The 21989-nt window shown below is 49.1% G+C and overlaps 1 protein-coding gene across 2 annotated transcripts in view; it reads right to left on the bottom strand.

Annotated features, from left to right (window-relative positions):
• The window catches only part of FBLN5 (fibulin 5), a 67217-nt gene that overhangs the window by 16258 nt on the left and 28970 nt on the right, over window positions 1–21989 (bottom strand). For both annotated transcript variants that reach the window (XM_016145447.2, XM_016145446.2), the window contains exons 5-7: window positions 7671–7793; window positions 4761–4877; window positions 998–1117 (exon numbers count right to left, since the gene is read on the bottom strand). In XM_016145447.2, coding sequence (XP_016000933.1) covers window positions 998–1117; window positions 4761–4877; window positions 7671–7793 — 360 coding nt within the window. The remainder of the gene's footprint in view (window positions 1–997; window positions 1118–4760; window positions 4878–7670; window positions 7794–21989) is intronic.

The following is a 21989-nucleotide window of genomic DNA, read 5'->3' on the forward strand; positions in this document are numbered from 1 at the left end:
AACTTTCCATTCTGAAGGACAAAAAGATTTCACACCCTAGGGCACGGCCCACTTATTTTGAAAAATACAGCAAAGCGTCATTAGTTTGGACCGTGCTCATTTACAACTGCTATTGATGCCAAGAGTGATGGGATGGAGTTTACTTTAATTCAATGTTTACAAAAAAGAAAAAAAAAAGGGAAAGAAAAGAAGGAAGAACATTAGAAAGAGCTGCATATAAGCTCTGTGTGGGGTGATAATAAACGTAAGACGCTGTCTCTATTCTCAAGGAATTTACAAGTTTACAAGTTTCTTATTACGAGGGTTAATAAGAAAATTATCATAGAGTCCACGATCTGGCATAGGCAGAGAATCATAGCTGCTTAAACTTGGAAGGACTTTCTGAAAGGTCAGCTGAGATATCACATCTATGTTCTCACGACAAACTAAGATTTCATTCATTCACCATTCAGTCATTCACTGATTCGAGAACTATGTGCTGCACGCTCACCACATGCCAGGCCTGGAGCCACGCTCTGAGTGTTCGTAGAGACTTTACAAGTTCACGGAGTGTCTGCGCTGACACACATGACCTCATGCATTGCACACACGCCCCTCCCCACCCTGCCCTGTGAGACATGCGATTATTCCTGAGTCCCTGCCCTCTGTAAGCACTATCCCCAGGATCTGAATCAGTGCTGGGTGAGGACAGATAAACCAACATGCAAAATTATGTGACTCCTTTCCCTCTCTTCCCCCATTTCAGACCCTAAAAGACAGCTCCATTGGTTTTTGTATTTGGGGTCAAATGACAAGGGAGGTGGGACCCCACTCCACCTTTCAAGACGTGACTCATCTCCGTTTTGTGTGCTCGTGACCCTGTGGTGGCGGGAAATGTCCCAAACTGGAGATGTGTCTGAGAGCTGAGAGGAAACACCTGTGAAGGAAGCTCTTGCCCTCTGGCCCTGCCCCCCCACCCCTAGTGCAGGTGGAACCCTCCAATGCTAAAGCCCATTACCACTGCAACGAACTCCGTCATCCTCAAGTTCATATCCTGGGTCACAGCGGCAGATGAAAGAGCCATAGGTGTTGACACAGGTTTGCACACAGGGGTTCTCGGTTGCACACTCGTTCACATCTGTGGAAAGCCAAAGCATATATATCACTGACCATTCCCACACCAAAACATCCACACTAACTAGAGAGGAAAAAAAACACACCGGCAACAAAAGCTACTACCACTGGGAGACCAGACCCACGGCGACCAAGAAGCTCCACCCAGGGCCTATCGGACTGAGAAGTCAGACCCCAGAAATGTTCACTGAAGAACCGAGGGCTCCATCCATATGTCCCTCTGGGCTCATGAGGTGGGGAGAGTGGAAACAACGTGTGTACACATCATACGCAGGTACACACAGGTACGCACATACACCTCCTAAGAAGGCCACTCTCCAACGGCCACCAACAGGAATTTCTAAGCGATATCTGCTCTGTCCTGTCTCCTACTACACTGCATTCCCGATGAGCTCTTCCCTTACCCCCGCTGACTTTGACATTTCAGGTACACAAATAACCGTGACAATTCTAATAATAACTCTATTATTGGTATGGACTGAATTGTTGGCTCCCAACCCCCAAGTTCATGTTGGAGTCCTAACTCCCAGGGCGATGGTGTTTGGAGATGGGGCCTTGGCAAGTAATTAAGGTTAAAAGAGGTGCAGGGGGTGGAGCCCTCGGGATAAGATTCGTGCCCTTATAAAAAGAGACACCAGAGAGCTCGCTCTTGCTCCTTCTGTCACGTGAGGCTACAGAAGAGAAGGTGGCCATCTGCAAGCCAGGAAGAGAGCCCTCACCAGCACCTGACCTTGCTGGCGCCATGATCTTGGGTTTCTAACCCCCAGAACTGTAAGAAAATAAATTTCTGTCGTTTAAACCACCCAGGTTTTGGTATGTGGTCATGGCAACCCAAGCTAAGATAATTATGCATAAATAACATCACTGATTACAGAAGGATCTCGCACTCAGTGAATCCTTAAATAACAGCCCTGCTTCAGGGCCACTGCCCCATGGTACAAGTTCAGTAGGTTAAGGAGAGACCAAGAAGGGGCACAAGGAAACTGTCAGGAGCAATGGAATACTGATTATCTTGAGTGTGGGGATGGTTTCATGGGGGTATACATATGTCGAGGTTCATAAAATCATGGCTCTTTAACAATGTAGTTTATTGGACATCAATTATCCATTAACGAGATGTTAACATTTGTTTAAGGCTGAGAGATGTACCCAAATCCCCAAGCTAACAAGGGCACAGCTGGAACTGGAACGTGAGTCAGGGGTCTTTCCATGAAACCCGATTCATTCTGCACAGCTCACTGGGGTGGGGCTGGGGGGAGGAGGGAGCCCCTTCTACTAGCGCCAGCTGACCAGCCAGTTTTAAGCACACTCTCTTCCACGCTCCTTATGCCGATGACCAAAGTTCCGGCTGAGAGAATTTCTATCCCCTTCAAAAGTCCAGGTAAACCTCTTAAGACTCTGAATAGAGGTCTGAGTGTTTTCAGTTAAAAGCCTTAGTGGTAAGCAGTTTGAGAAGCTTTTCTCAAGGAGGAGAGCTAATCCCACGCCCATACGGTTCCTGCTTCCTGGCATTGTTGGAACTTTCAGAAAGAAAAAAACAATAGACAGCTATGCAGAGACGGTCCTGCCAGGTACTGGTCTCCCCCGGTGCCCACAGGAGTTTGGAGGCTCTCCACCTGGGAAGCCAGGAAAATGTCATGATGCCAGGCCGTGGGGTGGGGGTTCAGGCAGGATGGCACTGGCGAGTCCCAGGGCTGGCGTCCTCAGCTTCCGGCCAGACTCTGGCCACGTGGAGATGAATGAGCATGAGTCCTGCTCCCTCTCAGCTCTCAGCTGTTTCTGCCGGGCAGCAGGACCCAGAGGATCCTGCCCCCCAGGACCCCGGCGGCCCTTTCCCACTGGTACCGGGATCCACACATGCTCAGATGCCCTCCTGGGTCCTGTGGGAGCAGACCGCACCCCAGTCCTATTTGCTGGACCCTTGGTCCTACCCCCAAACGTGCCACCACCTGGCTGCGTGACTCTGGCCACGTCGCCTAACGCACTGAGCACTGATTTCCTCATCCGCGAAGCAGGGGCACGAACAATGCCCTGCCTACCTCCCAAGGCTACTGTTGGGATTCAGCGAAACGAGCAGACGTGACAATGCTTGGAAGAGAGAAAGCACCCTCCCTCCCAGGATTACAAAAGCTCGATAGAGTTCGCAGCATCCCATGTCACGCCAGCGGGCCCTGCTGACGCAACATTCCAGCGGCCAAGTGCCCGCGTCCAGGCCCGGGTGCCGCGCCTGCTACTGGACTTGGCGCTGCCAGGTGGATTATCTGCTTCTTGTCACAAGCCTGTCCCTGAGAGGCCTCAAGGACACATGGGACTTTTGGCTCTGCAGGGCCTGGCTGTTCCTCAAGAGGTGTTGGGTACACCAAGCAGCCTCTGGGGGAAAACCTGGGCTGGCACCTCCAGTCCCCGGCCTTGGCATGGAGAAGCTTGCCTTTGCCCTAAGCCACTTATCACAGTGGCAAGGGAGCCAGGCGCCTGCTCCCTGCTCCAGTGGGTCGGAAGGGCCCTGCTCTGTCAGCTCCTTCAACCTCCCAGCCCGGCCTCTGCTCTCAGAAGAAAACGACCTCTCCTGGCAAGAGGAAAACAGTTGAGACTTCTTGGAACAATGAGCAAGAACCAGCTTTGGAGGAGAGACTTGCAAAGAAGCCAGGATCAAACTCTTTAAGGCTGATGCCTTCCTGTTTATCCAGCGATTTAGATAACGATTAAACTAATGGAGACATAACATCCCCATCGAGCTGGCCGGGAGCCTGCCAGCCAGACCTCGAATGGTGTGACAAGGAAATGGGCCCTGCAAAACCGGGTGGCGGACTCCAGACAAAGACCTCATTCTGCGTCTCCGTCTCCGGCACTGCCTCCACCCTGGATGGAGCAGCCGCCAGGGCCTAGAGGCCCGGGCTGGGGGCGGGGGCTGGGGAGCCAGAGGCCGGGCAGGACCTGTGCTAGTTCCTCGAGTCTTAAGTCCCCCCCATTCATTGCCCGAGCAGAAGAAACCTTCATATGAAAACCACAATAGGCACGTAGCTTGTTTTTCTTACTTATCAGTATTTCAAGTGGTCATGTGAAAACCGAGAAAATGCCTTCATTTTATTCTGATTGCGGGGACTGCTAATATTAGGGGAAGTCACCACCACCGCCAGACTCTGCCAAGTCACAGGTCCTCCCGACACACGCGGAAGGGAAAAACGTAGTGAGAGGCATCAAAATTGCCCACGAGACCCCCGCTCGGAGTGTCTGTATTTCGCAATTCAACACAGGGCAGGATTTCTTTTTGGCCACTCCTTCTTTGGGCCCCAGGAATTGAACTTAGGCTACAAGACAGGCAAGAAAATTTCTGATTAGCCAAGAAAGCCAGCAGGGTTCCTCCTGATCACAGACCAAGACAAGCAGACCCACGAAACCGCGAGCACCCGGCCAACGGATGGCCATGCTTCTAATCTCAGCAATACTCAGAGTACTTTCTGACACGTTTCCTATAGGCTTGGTTGGGATCTCGGGTTTCTGTAAGCAATGGGGATGAACACGCAGTGACTATGAGCAGGAAATTCCTGTAACGACAGCGTTTCCCACCAACTAAACTGTCAGGCTCCGAGGAAGACAGCATCGAGCGCTGTGTACACAGTGTTCTAGTTATCGGTCACGTCACCTACCTTGGCAAGACCTTCCATCCTCGTTGAGGGTGAAGCCAGGGTTGCATGTACAGGAATAGGATCCAGGAACATTCGCACACAGCTGCTGACAGTAGCCATAGCGACATTCATCAATGTCTGGAGGCAGAAATGCAAGCAAGGTGACATTCCCTCTCAATCGCCGATGCCACCCCCAGTGCCATCACTGCCCGTCTCTTCTGCAGAGAGAGATCGCGAAGGGACGTGAAGAGGAACTAACATGAAGCATCCGGGATGGCGCTGCCCTCTGGCGTCCAAAGCACGATCTCCCTACCGTCCTCCCGACCCACCTCTGTCCTGCGAATACCTATCTCAAAAGCTATAGGAGAAGCTTCTGTGTAGAGAGGGATGTTGGGTAAGGTGGCCCCTAAGATTGTATCCGACATTAAGAGTCAACTCCAAGGTTTATAGAGATGTTTCGCTGCCCTGGGAAAGGACGGTTAGCTTAAAGTAGAAGAGGAATCCACAGCCTAACTCCAGCAGGCTCCTTGCCCGCTCCATGGACAATAAAAACGTCCAGGTGTCAGAAATGAGATCATGTGTAGGCCAGGATGAGCTGGGGAGCACTACAGTCTGGAAACCCACGGAGCCAGTAACACAAAGACTCCAAAGGTCACCTTGGATCCCCGCCATGCACCAGAGCAGACATAAAACTCTGGATAAACACACTGCTTGCAAGCCATGGCCGGCCTTTCCTGAGCAGCTCTGTGGATGAATGGATCCATCGGCAGAGCCAGGCAATACGGCCTCCCTGCTGACATGTACCAGTCAGTGGGGAGCCCGATGCCATTGGGAAAGCACTTCCCAACCCCCAAGTAGAGGGGCTGATGGGCTGGAGGATTCATTCCTGTGGGAAAGGAGGTCTCGAATGAAGCCTACAGGTGCAGACAGAGTCCTCATCTATACAAGCACTGGCTGGGACCAACTAATCGAACTGTAGTTGTAACTGGTTCTTATCACATCCTCACCTGCCCTAAACTAACCACATTCCCTCCCTCGTATCCTGGTTCCTTTGGAATCGGAGTTCATCCAGAGCCCTGGAGGCCAGCTCAGAACCTCAGTCTCTGTGCCTGGTTCCGACCACCTGCTGCCGGAAGGAACCTCACCTCCACCTTACCTACTGTTCAACCTTCCCCAGAGGCTGTGCCCTGCCCTCGTGGTCCTGTTCGATCTGAGCCCCAGCCACTTCTGACCTGGCCGCCCCACTGCCCACTGAGCACTACGCAGCTCCTGCTGAGAAAGCGCAATGACTTGTGCAGTTGCTGGGCCTGGCCTCTTCCCAGGGTGCACTTGGGCACATCACCAAGGACAGGGAAGCAACAGGGGAAGGGGAGGGCATCCTCTGCCTAGGGGTACCTTAGAAGAAAGGCAGCTTCCAGCCCCTCATTTTTCTGCAGAAACAATGCCTCCAAAAGTGCACCGAGGGGGTGGTAGACAGCTGTGGAACTTGTATTTTGAAAGAGAAAGAAGAGTTTGGCCAGGAGAGGGCGTGAGTTCAGACACGCTTGAGGAAGGTCTTTACTTCGGATATGAAGTGTGAGCAGGCTGTGCATGTGTCACCACATTAGACCCCCAGGAGCATCTGTCCCAGAGCTTTACGCTGTGTAGATGACAACCAGCCTCCCCGGTAGAGGACGATCCCAGGGGCTGGCCCTACCGCCTGTGTGATCCAGCCTGTGGCCCTGTCGCCTGATCCTCTCTAGCACCCCCTTGTGGTGGAGAAAAACAGAAGACAGAATTTAGACCCAATTCACTTTGTCCGAAATGCCCCTCCTCTTCGAGTCTCAGTTTCCAACTCTATAAAAGTTGAATGACATAATATCTAACATCCCTTCCAGCCCTGAAATTCTACACATTAAGTTCCCGTACAAAGAACTCACTCACAATGAACTGCTTATGTTCAAAGCAGTGGCATCAAATTTTCCATAATAGCTGAGGTTGGTTAAAATGCATGGCGACCATCACACTCACAAATGCCCTGTGCGGCCAGCTCTTTGGGGGCGTGCCTGGAAAGGAGAACCGAGCCAAGTCTAGGCCGGCTTATCGGGCCCCAAGGAGGCTGCAGACAGGGCTCTAGAGCCGACCTAAACTCAATCTCAATCAAGAGAGACTTGGAACAAGGGATCTTTCTCTTTTCTTTCCATGATGTTGTTTGGATTTGTTTCTCAGCTCCTCCAGGACTGGCTTTCAGGCAACAGAACAGCGTCTCAGAGAATTTAAACTGGCAGGGCTTTTCCAAGAAAACAGCATAGAAATCACACCCTAGAAATGGAAATTGAAGCGACAGCTAGAGATTGCTGTGAACTCATTCACTTGGCTAGACTGGACACTAGAGGAAGAAAGGAAATAACCCTCCAGTAAAAATATACAGAGAGATCGTATAGCAGATGCCAACTGCAAGGAACGAAATTCTCAATCGGTGATCGCTGGCTCCTTAGCAATAAAAAGAAAAGGCCAGCTAGTGGGGTGCATATGGGGTGGCTCTGGTGGGGTGTTGGGAGGAGAGGGTGATAGCTCAGAATCTACTGATGCACGTGTACGACTTGGAACTTTTCTGTGACGAAGCAAAGTGTCCCCTTACTGGGATTTCTAACTGGGAGAGAATAACCCCCACCTCTATCATTTTCCTGCCTTGGATACAAACTTCCTGAAGACAGGAAGGTGTAGGTAAGATTGGACGTGAACCCTTAAAAAATACATTCAAAAATTCCGATAATGACGTGATGGTGATGGTAACAACTGACATTAAAAGGTGGTGACAGACGTAAACCTCAATAGCTTTGTACCTCCCCCTACTCCAAAGAAAAGCCCACCCAGCTATGCTCACATTTCATAATACCCCTGGCAACCATGAACCTCCCAGAGCTTCCAGGGGCCCCGGAGAGCTGTTACCTAAGCACTGGCCTTCCAGCAGCCAGTAGCCGTCCGTGCAGGAGCAAGTGTACCCGCCTTCGGTGTTGATGCAGATCTGGGTAGGGTTGCATTGGTGGGAATCCGTTGCACACTCGTCCACATCTGTAACACAGACATAGTCCAAAGAATGTCACCCACATCTATTTAGAGCCTGGGAGCCACCAGAGGTGCTGGCTGCTTGCTTGTCCGGCTGGGAGCTGTTGATAGTGTCCCCGGGTTATATCCGAGAGGATGGAGGCACCTCGCTGATGGGTACCACTAGGAGAGACCGGCCGTACTGGAGGGGGCAGGGCTAGTCTGCTCCCCAGAAATCCACCAAGGGAAATAGCCAAGAAGAGAACAGGCACCCTTAAGCTCTCTCCTGCCATCCCGTCCCATCGTTTTCTCAAAGCAGGTCACCTTGATAATGCCCGTTACTTGATTTTTTGCCTTATCCATTCACGCGTTAAAAAGGGGTCTTCTAGGTATCTACTGTGTGCACAGAGCTATGATAAACACTTTTGAGAACACGACAGAAGAAAAAGAAACACCCCCTGCCGAGGAAGCTTGTATTCAAGTCCCTGGGTTGGATCCATCCACGATAACCTTTCGGCCGGGGTTTCCGGCCCCTTGCGAGGCTTCGCGGAGCCGTTCAGTCTTCTGTCCGGTGGCTGATCCCCTGCCGCCTGCTCCCCACACTGGGGTTTTCTACGCTACCACGTGTACATCTCCATCTTCCTGGCGGCGGGTGAACAGGTACAAGCATCCAAGTTGGTCCCACCTTAATTGAGGGTTTCAAAGCATAAAGACCAAGCCATAGCCACGGTCATCTTTCTCAAGACATCTAATGTACACATCCGGCACTCGAAAGTGTTTGTTTCCATTGAAACGAATCCTTTGTCCCTCTATCCTCAGGGAGAGCATTCGGAACCCTATAACGGGACCTCTTGACTCCACACTCTCGCTTTGACCTAAAGCCCTGGATCTGCCTGGCGCAACGCCGACGCTCTTCCCCCCGGCAGTCCAACCCTGTCCGTCTGCACCGTTCGCTCCCCTCGTTTCCGCAGTCAGAGTTTGCTCACCTACACGTTCTCCCCGCCTCCCCTGCAGTTGGAAATAACATTAAAAGCTGCAATTCACTGAGCTTGTATAGCGTGCCCGACACTCTCATGTCTATTTATTCTCACAAGCACCCTGTATTTATCTGGGCTCGTGATCCCCATCTTACAGATGGGAAAACCGTCTGAAGGAGCTAACTAAGCGCCAAGCCGAGAGCCAAGCCCAGGCCTCCCTGCCTGCCTGACTCCAAGTCCACCCTGTGCAGGAATGACGGGTCACACCGCCTGGGACCAGCTGACCTGGCAGAGGAGAGAGGGCTTTTGCTGCCTCTTCCTGCTCCTCCCGAAAAACTATCTGCCTCTTGACAATGCAAATTGCAGACTGGTGGGGATGGGGGGAACCTAGGGCCCCAGAGTGTAAGTTCCCAGAGGACAGGGTCTTTTGTAACAACTGATTCAGTGAAACATTCGGCCAGGAAGCAATGTCCTCTTGGGTTCAAGCGACACTAGCACGATCTGCCACCCACCAGCGGCAGCACCAACAAAAGTGATCAGTTCACACCCCCAAATAACCAGGTGTCCGGCATGGCGTGGAACCAGCCTTCCTTCCTCTAAACACAGACGGCCTCCGAGACCCTGGTTCCAAGGTGGCGGCAGCCTCTGCTCCACCCCGACACGCTGACGAGGTACGGCCTTGGTGGCAAAGACCCAGCCTGTTCTCAGCTGCAAGAGTGCCTGCCTCTGCCCTCGGCCTCCCCTCCACCCCAGCTCTGCCCACCCAGCAGAGCCTCCCAAGGGAACCGGTGAATAATGCCTGGCCAGCAGCCGCGCCTGCTCAAGTCCACGTCGAAGCCTAGGATAATAAATAACGCGACTATCGGCCAGCACATATTTACATTCTTCCGGAGGCGAGTGATGGATGGCCATTGTACCCTGGGAACAACGTTGCCTTAGGAATTTGTGCTCTTTTTCCTGCCTTGGCGGCGGGGGGGACGCAGGGTGAGGGAGACCCAAGGCGAGAAGGTCCTTAGAGGGCCTCGGCGGTAGCAAGTTCCCAAGGCTCTGTGTTTGTGTAACTTACACGCACACAATGCGCCTTCGGAACCCCACAGAGAGAAACCAAACACCCGTGAGCGGACCAGACTGGGCTCAGAAGGGCGTGTGGGGCCTCAATGAGCACACACGTGGGTATGCACACGCACGCACACAGGCACGGGCGAGCTAGTCAAACCTAGAAACGGAATCTTTAAAGTTCATTTTATAAAAAACTCCAACACTTTTAACTGCGGTGAAGAATTAACTCGGTTATATCGCATTTCTACTGACGTACGTTCAAAAAACTAAATTTTTAACTTTTGCTGATTGAACGGATTGTCAATGTAAATGTGTTTTGAGAACTCAAGACCCTGGAGTTAGAAATGGGTGGAGGGGTGTGGGGAAATGTGCCCCATCTTTATATCCTCAAAATATACCTGGTATAATGCTGTGTCCATAGTGAAAGTTCCATCGCTCCTTGGTGAATGAATGAATGAATGAATGGACACATGAACAGCAAACATGGATGTCTTTACATCCCCGGACTTGTCTTTCCCAGCCAGCTTGCTGACAAGGCCACTTTGGTGTGCGGACTCGAAAAACAACCAGCCCCGCTGAACACCGCCGTCAGCCCACGCCCCTGGAGGAGCCGACGCCAGGAGCGTCCACACCGCAGGTTCCTCATGGGGCTGAGGCACCCGTCACAGGTTCCGGCTCACGGCCCAATTGCTTACATTAAATGCATTTGACTTAAATAACAGAAGGAAAAATACATCGACTCCCTCCAAGGACATTCTTTGGCAAAGCATCCTCTTCTGCATCAGTGGAAAGCACACGTTACGGCAACCTGAGTAGGTGCCATTATCCTCGGATGCGAACCGGGCCTGCTGTTCCCTTCCCTTTTCTGTGTGATATTTGGGGAGAGTCTCCCGAGAGAGAGAGAGAAAAAAAATGCTGGGTTCGTTCAGTCATTGGTTCACTCATTCACGTATTCATTCTTTACGTTCGACCGTGTGTGTGTGTTTGTCCACCCAACCCAGCAGGCCATTTGGGAGGGCTGGCGTGGAGCACTGTCCCTCTGTCGGTATCGGTCCCCAAAGCAGAGTCATTCTGCCAGCCCCCGGCCTCCCTCCTGGAAGCCGCGGCCCTGGGCGGCTGCCTGGGCACTTGGACGGTTCCCCCACAGCAACCATGGCTCTGTCCCCAGGTGGGGCGGCGTCCATTGCTGTCCAGGCAACCGGTGCCCTGGCAACAGGAGGAAACCACTCCTGACTCCTCCAGAACCTGGCAGCAGATCCAAGCCCAACGCCGCCCCTGCCCCGGAGAAAGCCATCCTCAGCGCAGAGTGCCACAGCCCTGCTGACCCTCTCGCAGCTGTGTCTGAGCCGTCGCCCCTTCCTTCAGGCGCCCCTTCAGTTTAAGAGGTTCACAATCTGAAACAACCGCTCGCTTAGGAAAGTCGTCCGCACCAGTCGGCTCCATCCTCGACGCCCTCCCAGGAGGCTGCAGGCGGCAGTGGGCTCCCGAGCCTCACGACAGCAGGCCACACATTAGGGATCCCTGCGGAGGATGTCGTACCACTAGCTGAGTCCACGTCCCCACCACGTCCCCTGGGGGCAGGGGCCTGAAGGCGGGGAGAATAAAAAATGTCCCTCGAGTCCAGTCAGAATCTCTCAGAGGCACCAGATGGAGGAAATGGCTCCAAGTCATCAGACTATATACCCAACAACCCAGGACAACAAAACAAATGGAATCTTCCAGCCGGACTCAAAGGACCACGTGGGGAGGGCCGCAGCCACGAAGCCCTTGGAGTGGGAGTCTGTGACGGAAGCGAGTGTCTCTTCTGTCAGGTGGGCTCGGGTTCATGCCTATTATGTGCCCTTCCCTGGGAGTGGGCTGGTCCTCAGAAAATAATGCACAACCTACGTTTTGTGTCCTATGTAAAACTAATGGTTCCAAGATTATTGTATAAAAATCTCTACCAGTAGGTATAACAGACTTAATGTGTTGACATAAATATGCATAATAAATATCTTTGACTATAAACGACATGCATATGCGTGCCTGTTATGTGTTATATTTGAGTGTCCATATTACACATATAGACGTGAATTTATACTTCATCATTTATTCCTGTAGGTTAAAGGGAAACTATGGAAACTGCTTTTATAACACTAATTCTGATGGAAATGAAGTATCCTTCCAAAACTGTAAAACAAAATGAAACAAAGCAAAAGCTAATGAGGCCCCATGCTCACAGGAAGAACATTTCCTAGGCCGTTCTCCCAAAGCGTGAGAGTTAAAAACAAAACAAAACAAAACAAAACAAAACAAAACAAAACACCAGTGGACTGAGCCTCCCCACAAAGGGCTGGTGGGTAAAAAAATAATAAGAAGAAGAATTTGGGGGGCAGACAGAACTGGGTGGGAACCCAGGCTCCTGCACTTCATAACTAGGTATTACTGAGCAAGTTCATGACCCTCTTGCGTCCTCAGCAAGATCGAGCTATGGCAGCCTACCTCATAGGCTGCCACGAGAGTTCCTAAATTAATGTGTTCATGGGTCTCATTATCACTGCCTGGCACATGGTAGGTGTCCAGGAATTTGTGTTCCCTGGCCCGGCGAGATGTTGTTTCCAGCAGCTACGAAAGACAGCGGCACAGGTCCCATGATCATCTGCCTCCCGCGGGGCTTCACCAGAATCACCAAGATGACGGCCCTGGGGCTGCAAGGCGTGGTTAGTTCCGTGGCTCAGCCACAGCCAGAGCCACAGGCTTCTTGCCCTGGAGCTCCAGACACGGGCCAGGACATTGAAAGAAGAGGTGCTCAAAGGGAGGGAGCATTCCCTCAGGCAGCCTCAGTTTCCACCTCCACACTTTGGCACCTGCGGGTCCATCTACGATCCTGTAGCTGCAGACGCCCGAAAGCCGAAGCGGGTGCACACGCTCCCGAACGCCACAGCCACATCCGACCGCCCTTCGCGTAGCCTGCGATTCCTTCCTCTTCCTGAGTCTTCTCTTCTCCAGCACTGTGACCGGCAAAGGGCGGACTCCGTGAGGCCGTGCCCATGACCGCAGCTGACTGCCTCTGCTCCTCTGTGAGAAGGCCCCCCGGCCTCAGAGAAACATGCCCACCGGGTGACACTGGGAGAAACTGTCCCAAAGCACTTGGAGGGCTCCACCTTTCCAAGGCCTGCACTCGTCCTTTTTTGGACATGGCGAAAAAATCATTTCCTTGGTAGTAAATTTTTACCCAGGGAAACAACATGTTTTCCCAGCCCGTTTTTGTTCCTTCCTCGCTCAGGCTCACGGGGCTTTAGATAAGAAAGAAGAAAATAACAACGGTGCATTCCTGCGTCTCTGACCGAAGCCAGCTTCAGGCCTGCTGCTGAGCTGGGTCGGTGCCATTTTTCAGCAAGACAAGCCCAGCCAAGGCTGGAAGCTACACAGGGCCTACTTCCCAAACACCTGCTTAATTAAAGATCTCAGCGTTTGAGAACTCGCTTGTTGAATCCCCAGGACATCTGCACTCCATGTGTCTGTGGGTCCTGAGCAGTCATTACGAACCAGATCTCTGTGTGTTTACGGCCCTTTTCCCCAGTGCTTGATTCTAAGCACCGGCTACAAAGCCTTGCTCATGCTGCTCCTCCTGTTAGGCAACAAATATGTGGTCCGTTTTCAAAACAACAAGAAATCCTTTCCCCTTAGGAGACACCAGCCAGAATGCAGGTTCCGGCCTCTCCAGGAATTCTATTTTCCTATCCACAAAGTGAGAGCTTAGAGGAGAGTTCCGAAAGGCCCCTTCCAGCCCGGACCTGCTACGGTGACAAACCTATGCAACGAATGGGGATCACATTGCTTGGTCCTTCAGTAATGATTTTCATCCAGAGAGCTTGGTAAACATCAGCTGATTCTCGTTGCTTTTAAACCTGGCCGTGAATGGGTGAATGGGCCAAGCCCATTCGACCTTTGCCAATGTGTGAATGGTCCCTGCAGTTGTGGTGGGAGCAGGGGGAGTGATAGATGTATTCCTTTTTGAGCACCATACACTAAGATGTCCTGGGAGGCAGAGGACACGGCTGCTTTTTGCCAATCTAGACGTGGGTCTTTTTACTTCAGGGGCATGAGGCTCGGGCCATTACTGGGACTGTAAAGCAGATAAATGGACCATCTCTTTTTAAGGGAGTATTCGAAAGCACAGCCTATGAAGGCTATAGCTCTCGAAACCTGTCGTCTCCCTGCAGGCTGCTCCTCCATCCCTGGGAGCCTGTTCGTCCCCACACCCTGACCTCCATGTTCTCTCATCCTCCCTGTCACAGTCTGTGATCTCCTTGTCCCCGTCCCCACACCCTCCCCTCTGATGCTGCCTCAGTTTCTCAGTGACTCCAGGCTCGAAACCACAGTTCTCCTTAAATCCTTGCCCCCACACCCTGCATTTATGCAATTTTCCTTCTGAAAATCGCACACATTCCCCTTTTCTTCACGCCCCCTACTGTCAAAGGCGCCGAGGCCTCGCTGTCTTTTCTCTAAATGATTGTCATAACTTCATTACTAGTCCTCCAGCCTCCAGGCTTTCCCCCTGAAAGTACAATAAACACAGCTTCCAGAATCATCCAAGACAGAAAAAAGATCATGTGTCTCTACTACTCAAAATTGTGCATCTCCTCTTTAGAAAATTCATAGCTTTCTTTCACACCTCGGCGACACAGCACCTCGAGCCTACTGTTCTCCTCAAACACGTGCAAAGCACAGCTACTGTGAAGCACTTCTCATTGTAGTCCCTGGCTTGTTGTGTACGGCTCCGTCTCCCTCCGTCTCCCTCCACTAAACCATCGGTGTCTGAAAAACAGGTCTTGTTCACATGTCTGTCCTAAGCGCCTAACACAGTGCCTGGCATGACAGAGAACTTCATTCTTGAACTTTTCTGAAGGCCAGAGGGGAAAGGCAGTTAAGCCCCGTGACACCGGAGGAAACCAGTTTCGCCGCCCACCTCTTCTGTGGCCCAGAGCTCATTCCTGTGAGAGGAAGGCTACCCGGCAGACATTTGCTCACAGTTCTGACCCAGCCGTGCCTCAGACCCCAGCTGGTAGTGTCTGGAGGCTTATTCCCATCCTAGCCTTTGCCCAGGGCAGATTCGAGAATGTCCTCACCTCCAGAAGCCTTGACACAACACGTGTTTGGCCTAGGGGAGTGAGTTATGTTTCCTCTTTCTTCCCAGAGAGCCGGACATTCTGGATGAGGAAGAAATTTATTCTCAACAATCACAGGAGGTAGGAACAACATAGGAGGAGAAAGATACACCTTCCGCCTGGCCTGCCGGCGGTATCTGCAGGGCCTCTTAGGCACGGCCGGGAAATCCGACCCATCCTTCAGGCTCGACACAACACCCGCAGCCCGGTTCTGGCTGTGAGAATACCCAGGTGTGCAAATTCCCCGTGAGGAGCCAACCGACCCATCGTCGGTGACAACCAGTACCTGGCAGTCACTCTCGGGGCGCGATAATGAACTCTGCACATGTTCCCTTCCCCACCCCTGCAGCCAGAGGCCCTGCCGCCTCTTCTGACTCTCTCTCTAACGGACCAGGGTCACCTGGTGCATGTCATCGACCTTCTGCATCGGGGCCACCATCGCCTGCCCTCCCGGGGCTTGCGGGCTGGTGGGGAAGGCAGGTGTTGAGGGCAATGAGTGTGTGGAAGGCACTGCAGACGGCTGTGAGGACACACGACTGCCAGTGTCCCGGATCTGGGAGAGGAGCGCGGGTCTGGACACCGCACAATGACGCAGGGAAACGGTTCCGTCATGGACACTCACTCCTGAAGCCCGAAGCCTCTTAGGAAAAGGGGGAGAAGTGACAGATGGCTCCTTCAACATAACAAGTTATTAAAAAAACAAAACAAAACAAAACCAACCAACCAACCAACAAACAGGCCGTCGGGTGAAGAAGAATATGGCTGTTTCATCCTGAGACCCGCCCACTATGCTGGACTCCTCCTGCCCTCGCTCCTCCTTCCTGTGATAGCTCAAAGCCCCCTGCTCCTGCCCCATCGCTAGCAGACGACCCCAGCGTGTCAGAGAATGCCTGTTGAAGCTACAACCCGAGAGGAGGTGAAATCTCAGGAGAAGGCAAGAAGAGGTGAAAAGCAGCAGGTGGGGACCACAGGGGTGGGGAGAGGATGCCAGAGAGAGAGCGAGTCCTCGGGATCCTGTCTCCCAGCTGAGGGGGGCCACGTGTCCTGAGAATCGAGAAGCCTGCCCCGCCCGCCCCGAAACAGCACAGGGCTGAAACAGCCACATCCTGTTCCCTACCACGCTTTGGACTTGGTAAGAGTTGGATTATGTCACTTGAACCTAAAATAAATATTTGAACTGATTAAAGACATTTCAGGACTGCGTGTTTACCTAGCTGGTAAAACAGGGGCTGCCTTTTTCCGTCCACCCCTCTGTGGTCACTAGTGGACCCCTGGATGTCCCGAGGGTGGAAGACAGAGAGGTGAAGGAGTTGCACGTGGGGCCAACCACGCTAGCCCCCCTTCCCCACCACGCAGAGCCCGGCGCGCGAGTCCCAACGCCAATTACACGGCTTCAGGATTCACTGACGCTGCTCACACTCACCATGAGCCGAGACTGCGGTAGGTACTAGGGAGCCAAAGATAAATGACACATAAGCCACGCCTCTTTATAGTCTAGTGGAGAACAGATAAGGGACCAGATAGTCCCAATTCAGTGTGGCGAGGGCCATGCTGGAGAGAAGAATGGGGACACTTCCAGGAGAAATCTAGACGGCTGATGGGGCAGGGGCTGCCACAATTGGACACTGTCCTCTAACATCCATTCTCCCGACTAAGACTGCTTTTCAGCTTCCCTTACAGTGAAACGTGGCTATGCGACTGGATTCTGGCCAGCGGAATGTAAGTAAAAGTAATGCGTATCAACTTCCGGGTCATGCTTTAAAAAAGAACAAGTGTGTGGTCCCCCTGTCACTCCTCTCCTCCTACTGGGCGGGATGAAGGCGTGATGGTGAGAGCTGGAGCAGCCATCTTGGGTCCAGAGGTGAAAGCTGCACACTGAGTGTGGTGAAGCCATCCTACTAGCCCTGAACTACCTTCCTTGGGACTATACCCTGAGAGAATAATAAAGCTCTTTCTCACCTCAACCAGTGTGCCGAAGGTCTCTTCGTTACAGCAGCAGCTTAGCTTCTCACGTGATACACACGAATAGGAGTTAGCCAAGGGAAGTAGGTGGAGGGAGCCATGTGTGCGGGCGTGTGAGGCACGGCACGTTCAGAGAGCCCAGAGAAGGAAGCTCATTCGCGAAAGTGTCATGCGCCAAGCGCGGGAAGCTGGAGGAGGAAGAGGTGGGGAACGAAGGCAGAGAGAACGAGAAAGAGGAAAAGGAAAGAAAAAAAAAACGAAGCAACGGTGTGGAAGGGAAGAAAGAAGAGAGAAAGGATGAAACGCAGCCATCCTCTTCTACGCGTGGGAACTTGCATCGCTTCTCAGTTTTAGGAATTGTTTTCTTCAGCGGCCCCCGCGAAAGTCCTAGCCCTCTGCCATTCGGCAAAAATTAGACCGAAGTTTATGTTTCGATGAGCTCTCTGAGTTAACGTCAATCAGAACCATGCGGCTTTCATTTTTTTTAAAAAAGCCACAATAAGGTAAGACCCCTGATTATAAACAATTGGGTCAAAAATCTGCTCAATTGGGCTGCAAATAAATGCCTTTTTGGTAAGAATTAGTAGCAGCAGTGAAGGAAATTCCAATTAAAAAAAACAAAAACAAAACAAACAGAAACAAATGGCCCAGTGCACCTGCCTAGGGATCACCACATTTCTCTGTGCTCCTCTGCCACGGACTTCCTAGAAGTTGTCATCTACGGACACCACCCTGCCTCTGCGCCCCCCACTCTGGTTTGAACCCGTTTCAATCAGGCTACCATCTCTTCTAGTCTACTGAGGTCTCTCAGGTCAAGGTCACCAGTGACCTCCACAATGTCAAATCCAGTGAACAGTTCAGCCTTCATCCTTCACTCCTTCCAACAGCGTCTGGCACAGTCAATCTCTCTCGTCTTCTTTAAAGGCTTTGTTCATCAGGCTCCCATGATCCCGCCCTCTGTCACGTCCATCAACACATAAATAGATAAACAAAATGTGATACATGTATCACATACATACAAAATAGGATACTATTCAGTCTTAAAAAAAGAAGGAAATTCTGACACCTGATACAACATGGATGAATTTTGAAGATATCCTACTAAGCGAAATAAGCCAGTCACCAAAAAAAAATTTTGTGTGTGTGATTTCACTCCTAAGAGTTATTTAGAGCAGTCAAACTCACAGAGATAGAACAGAGAATGGCGGTCGCCAGAGTCTGGGAGCGGAGGAGAATGGGCGGTTAGGGTTTGACGGGTACAGAATTTCAGTTTTGCAAGAGGGAAAAGTTCTGGAGGTTGGTCGCACAACAATATGAATGTACCTAATACTACTGAACTGCACACTTAAAAAGGGTGAAGTGGTAAATTTCATGGTATTTGTTTTTACCACAATAAAAAGAGTTAACACCTGTAAATCAAATCATATGTCCTCATTGAACTCCATTCTAAATTTCATGACTTGTTCCTACCCAGAAATACAATTGGCCTGTGATCTGAAACAAAATCCCAGCATCCTGCACTCCTAAAGATCTTAATTCTCTGCCCAAACAGCCCACACTCCTCTGCAGCCCCGTTCTCCACAAAGGAATTCAGTAAAGAATCAGGAAGAAAAGGGATGTGGGGGAGAAAGATGAAGGGGTGGAAGGGAGGGGGAGGGAAGGAGGGAAGCGGGAACAAAGAGGCCTGGGCTACGGGCATCTTGGGCTTCTAGTAACTCAGTTCAAAGGCCACACTGGCTGGTGGACATGCAGACTTCAGAGTCAGACCTTTTCCCAATCCTGTTGCTACTATTTTGTTGTTGTTGTTGTTGTTGTTAGCTGTGCGATTTTAAACGAGTTTTTGTCAGTTATTAATGTTTGTTTTTAGCCATTAAAGGCCTTAGTTTCTTCATTTGTAAAAGGAGCTAGTGATAGTACATAACTCATGGTTTTTGTGAGGATCCTTATCAATAGATTAAATCATGCCTGGCACAGAAATGGCCCTCAGTCAAGGTTACAGCTGCAGGTCAAGGAGGAGGAGGAATAAGAAGAGGAAGAGAGGGAAGGAACAGAGTGGGAAACTCACCCCCTAAAAGATGATTTAAAAAAGGGGGTTGAAAGCCAACTTCTAGTTCAGAATCTTCCACTAGTTCAATGGTGGCCTTCAGACGAGTCTTTCTCAGCCCGTTTCCTCCTCTGAAAAATGAGGTCTGAGGTCTCTTCTTTGTCTGGAAAGGTTGATGAATCTGAATCCTCTGTGCTCCAGATGAGTTTCCTACCCTCATCGCTCACTGTCTACACCACCTAGACAGGGCTAAGGAGGCCCTCTGGAGGACACAAGAGGAAAAGACATAAGCGTGCCTGGGAGATGTCCACGATTTTGCCCCTACACTGAAAATGAGGACATGACCTTGTAGACCAGACTATTACAAGACAGGGAGAAAACTTAAAATAAGAGGGTGACCTGAATGGGACTTTACCTGATTCCACTTTAAAAAGTATTGGGGAACACAATTAAGTTATTTTCTACTGTCTGATCAGCCCCATGTCAAGTGCCTATTATAATATACAAACATCGTTATATGATCACTGCTACAGTATGTGAACATTGTTATACTATATAAATGCAGCATATGAATGTTGTTATAATGTATAAACATTGCCACCTCTCCTGAGATTTACTCTGAAATAAGAAATGTTCTAATATTTCCCTCTGGCCCTCTTTCACGACCTGCTTAATAAACATCTTCAAAAGGTGCTTCTCAGGGGCTTAGGAAAAGACAGAGAAGCTAATGAATCACACTTTTCTCTTTCAAATGCCCCAAAGGTATTGATTCAAAAAGGAGAAAATGTACTCATCAAAATAAAGACTGTTTATTCATTCATTTACTCATTTAACCAATATGTATTAACTAGTACAGAATGGATGTATTTTTCATTCTTTGTCTTCAAATGCTCTTTACAAGCAGAATTCAGTCAAATGTTTTTATCTACCTTTATAAGCTCTTAGGCAAGTCTAAGTCTTACCACCCTATGATTGTAAGTGATAAAAATGAGGTGCTGATAGTTAGTATATAGAACAAAAAGTACAGATCAGGAACTTAACTAGCCTCACCACTAACTAAGTTTATGGTCAGTTTTCCTATATTTTAAATGGGGTTTTCATGCCTTATTACGTTCAGGGATTCAATGAGATAAGAGTTTCCTTTGGAGGAAATGCCACTTTATGCGTATTCTTAGAAACCGTTACCATTACAGAAAAAAATACTTTTCTCCAGGTCATAGAAGAAATAAGTGGAAAGCAATGAGCTAATTCTATTATATTTAAGATTGGGTCTGATGGCCTCATACCACCTGTTTTACAAGCAGCCTCTCACCCACCTACTCAGTGTCTGCTTCCCAGGCCAGAGGAGGAAAGTGGTGAGCCAGATAGAAGACGATTTTGGAGAGCCATTATAATACTGGTGCTCATTTGCAAGGCTATTTTGGAATATGATGTAGCTGGCAGGATTGAACAGCTTGGCAGAGCAGAAAGAGACAATTCTTCTAATGCCTGGTCACTAGACATTCATTCATCTGTCATTCATTAGATCGGCAAACATTTACCAAATAACTTCTACATTCTTGGCATTATGCTAAGCACTGTAGATACCAGGATGAACAAATCATGTTCCAAACGCATCGCACAGAATCAGTATCACGCAAATCCTATTCCCTGGTGATAATGCCATTAACTAAAGAAATCAATAACAAAAAGATAAACCTCCATAAATGTGTAAAATTTTTGAACTCATCACTTAATAAATCATGCACCATGAGAAGTAATCACAATAAATCAGAAAATTCTTAAAACTTAATGACAATGAAAATACTGCATATCCAAACTCACAGAGAGAAATATACAGTCTTAAATGTTAATATTAGGACAAAAGAAAGCTTTAAAATGAATGAGTTAGGCATTCAGTTTAAGACATTATGGAAGAAACAAAGAAATCCAAAAAATTAGAAGAGGTAATAAAGAGCAGAAATTAATGAAATAAAAAGCAAAAAAAAAAAAAAAAAAACCCCAGAAATCAACAAAGCCAAAAGCTGGTTCTTTAAAAACAGCTAATAAAATGGATATGATTTTAACATTTTTTAAAAAGAGCACAACAATATTAGGAATGAGAATGCCAACGGAACCACAGATTTGGCAGAGATTTAAAAGATAATACAAAGAATGGCTATGAAAAAGTTTGTGTAAATTAATCTGAAAACTTAAATACTTAGAAAAACATAACTTTGCAAAACCAAACTGAATAGTCCAAATAGTCCCATAATGATTAAATCAATTATATCAGTAGCTAAAAATTTTTCCACACGTACAAAAAAAAAATCCCAAACCTCTATGATCTTATAGACAAATTCCAATAAACTTTGCATGACTAGGTCATTCTAGCCTTCTAGAAAATAGAAAAAACTATCTCACTGTACCAACCTAATATGTTGATACCAAACACAGCAGGAGTAATTTTTTAAAAGAAATGTGATAGGCAATTTTAATATATACACACAGATGAAAAAACAATCCAAACAAAATATTAGCCGAACAAATCCGGCAGTATATTTTAAACAAATTATAATATGTTATGACTAAGCTATCCTAGGAATAAATAAAAGGTGGTTCAATAAGAAAATCTATTAATGTAATTCCCCACATAAGCATATTTTTAAGTTATAGAAAAAGCATTGGATGAAAATTCAATACTCATAATGTTTTTTTTTTTTTAAATAAAACTGATTCTTAGTGAATGCATTCTTAATGAGAAAACATTAGACACAACCCTTTTACCATGAGGAGAAAGACAAGGTTGTCTACTGCCACCTCCTACACGCAATATTACTCTATAGGTACCAGCCAGAGCAATAAGACATGAAAAATAAAGGTATAAAAATTAGAGAAGAAACAAAACTCTCATTATCCACAGATACTGTGATTGTCAGAATAACTCAAAAGATTCTATAGACTAAGTATTGGAAGTAAAAGAAAATTTCATAAACCATCAGGATAGGAGATCAATATCCAAAAATAAATTGTATTTCTGGACGCTAGAAAC

The sequence above is a fragment of the Rousettus aegyptiacus genome, unplaced genomic scaffold (assembly GCF_014176215.1).
Source record: "Rousettus aegyptiacus isolate mRouAeg1 unplaced genomic scaffold, mRouAeg1.p scaffold_m13_p_3, whole genome shotgun sequence".
Classification (NCBI taxonomy): Eukaryota; Metazoa; Chordata; class Mammalia; order Chiroptera; family Pteropodidae; genus Rousettus; species Rousettus aegyptiacus.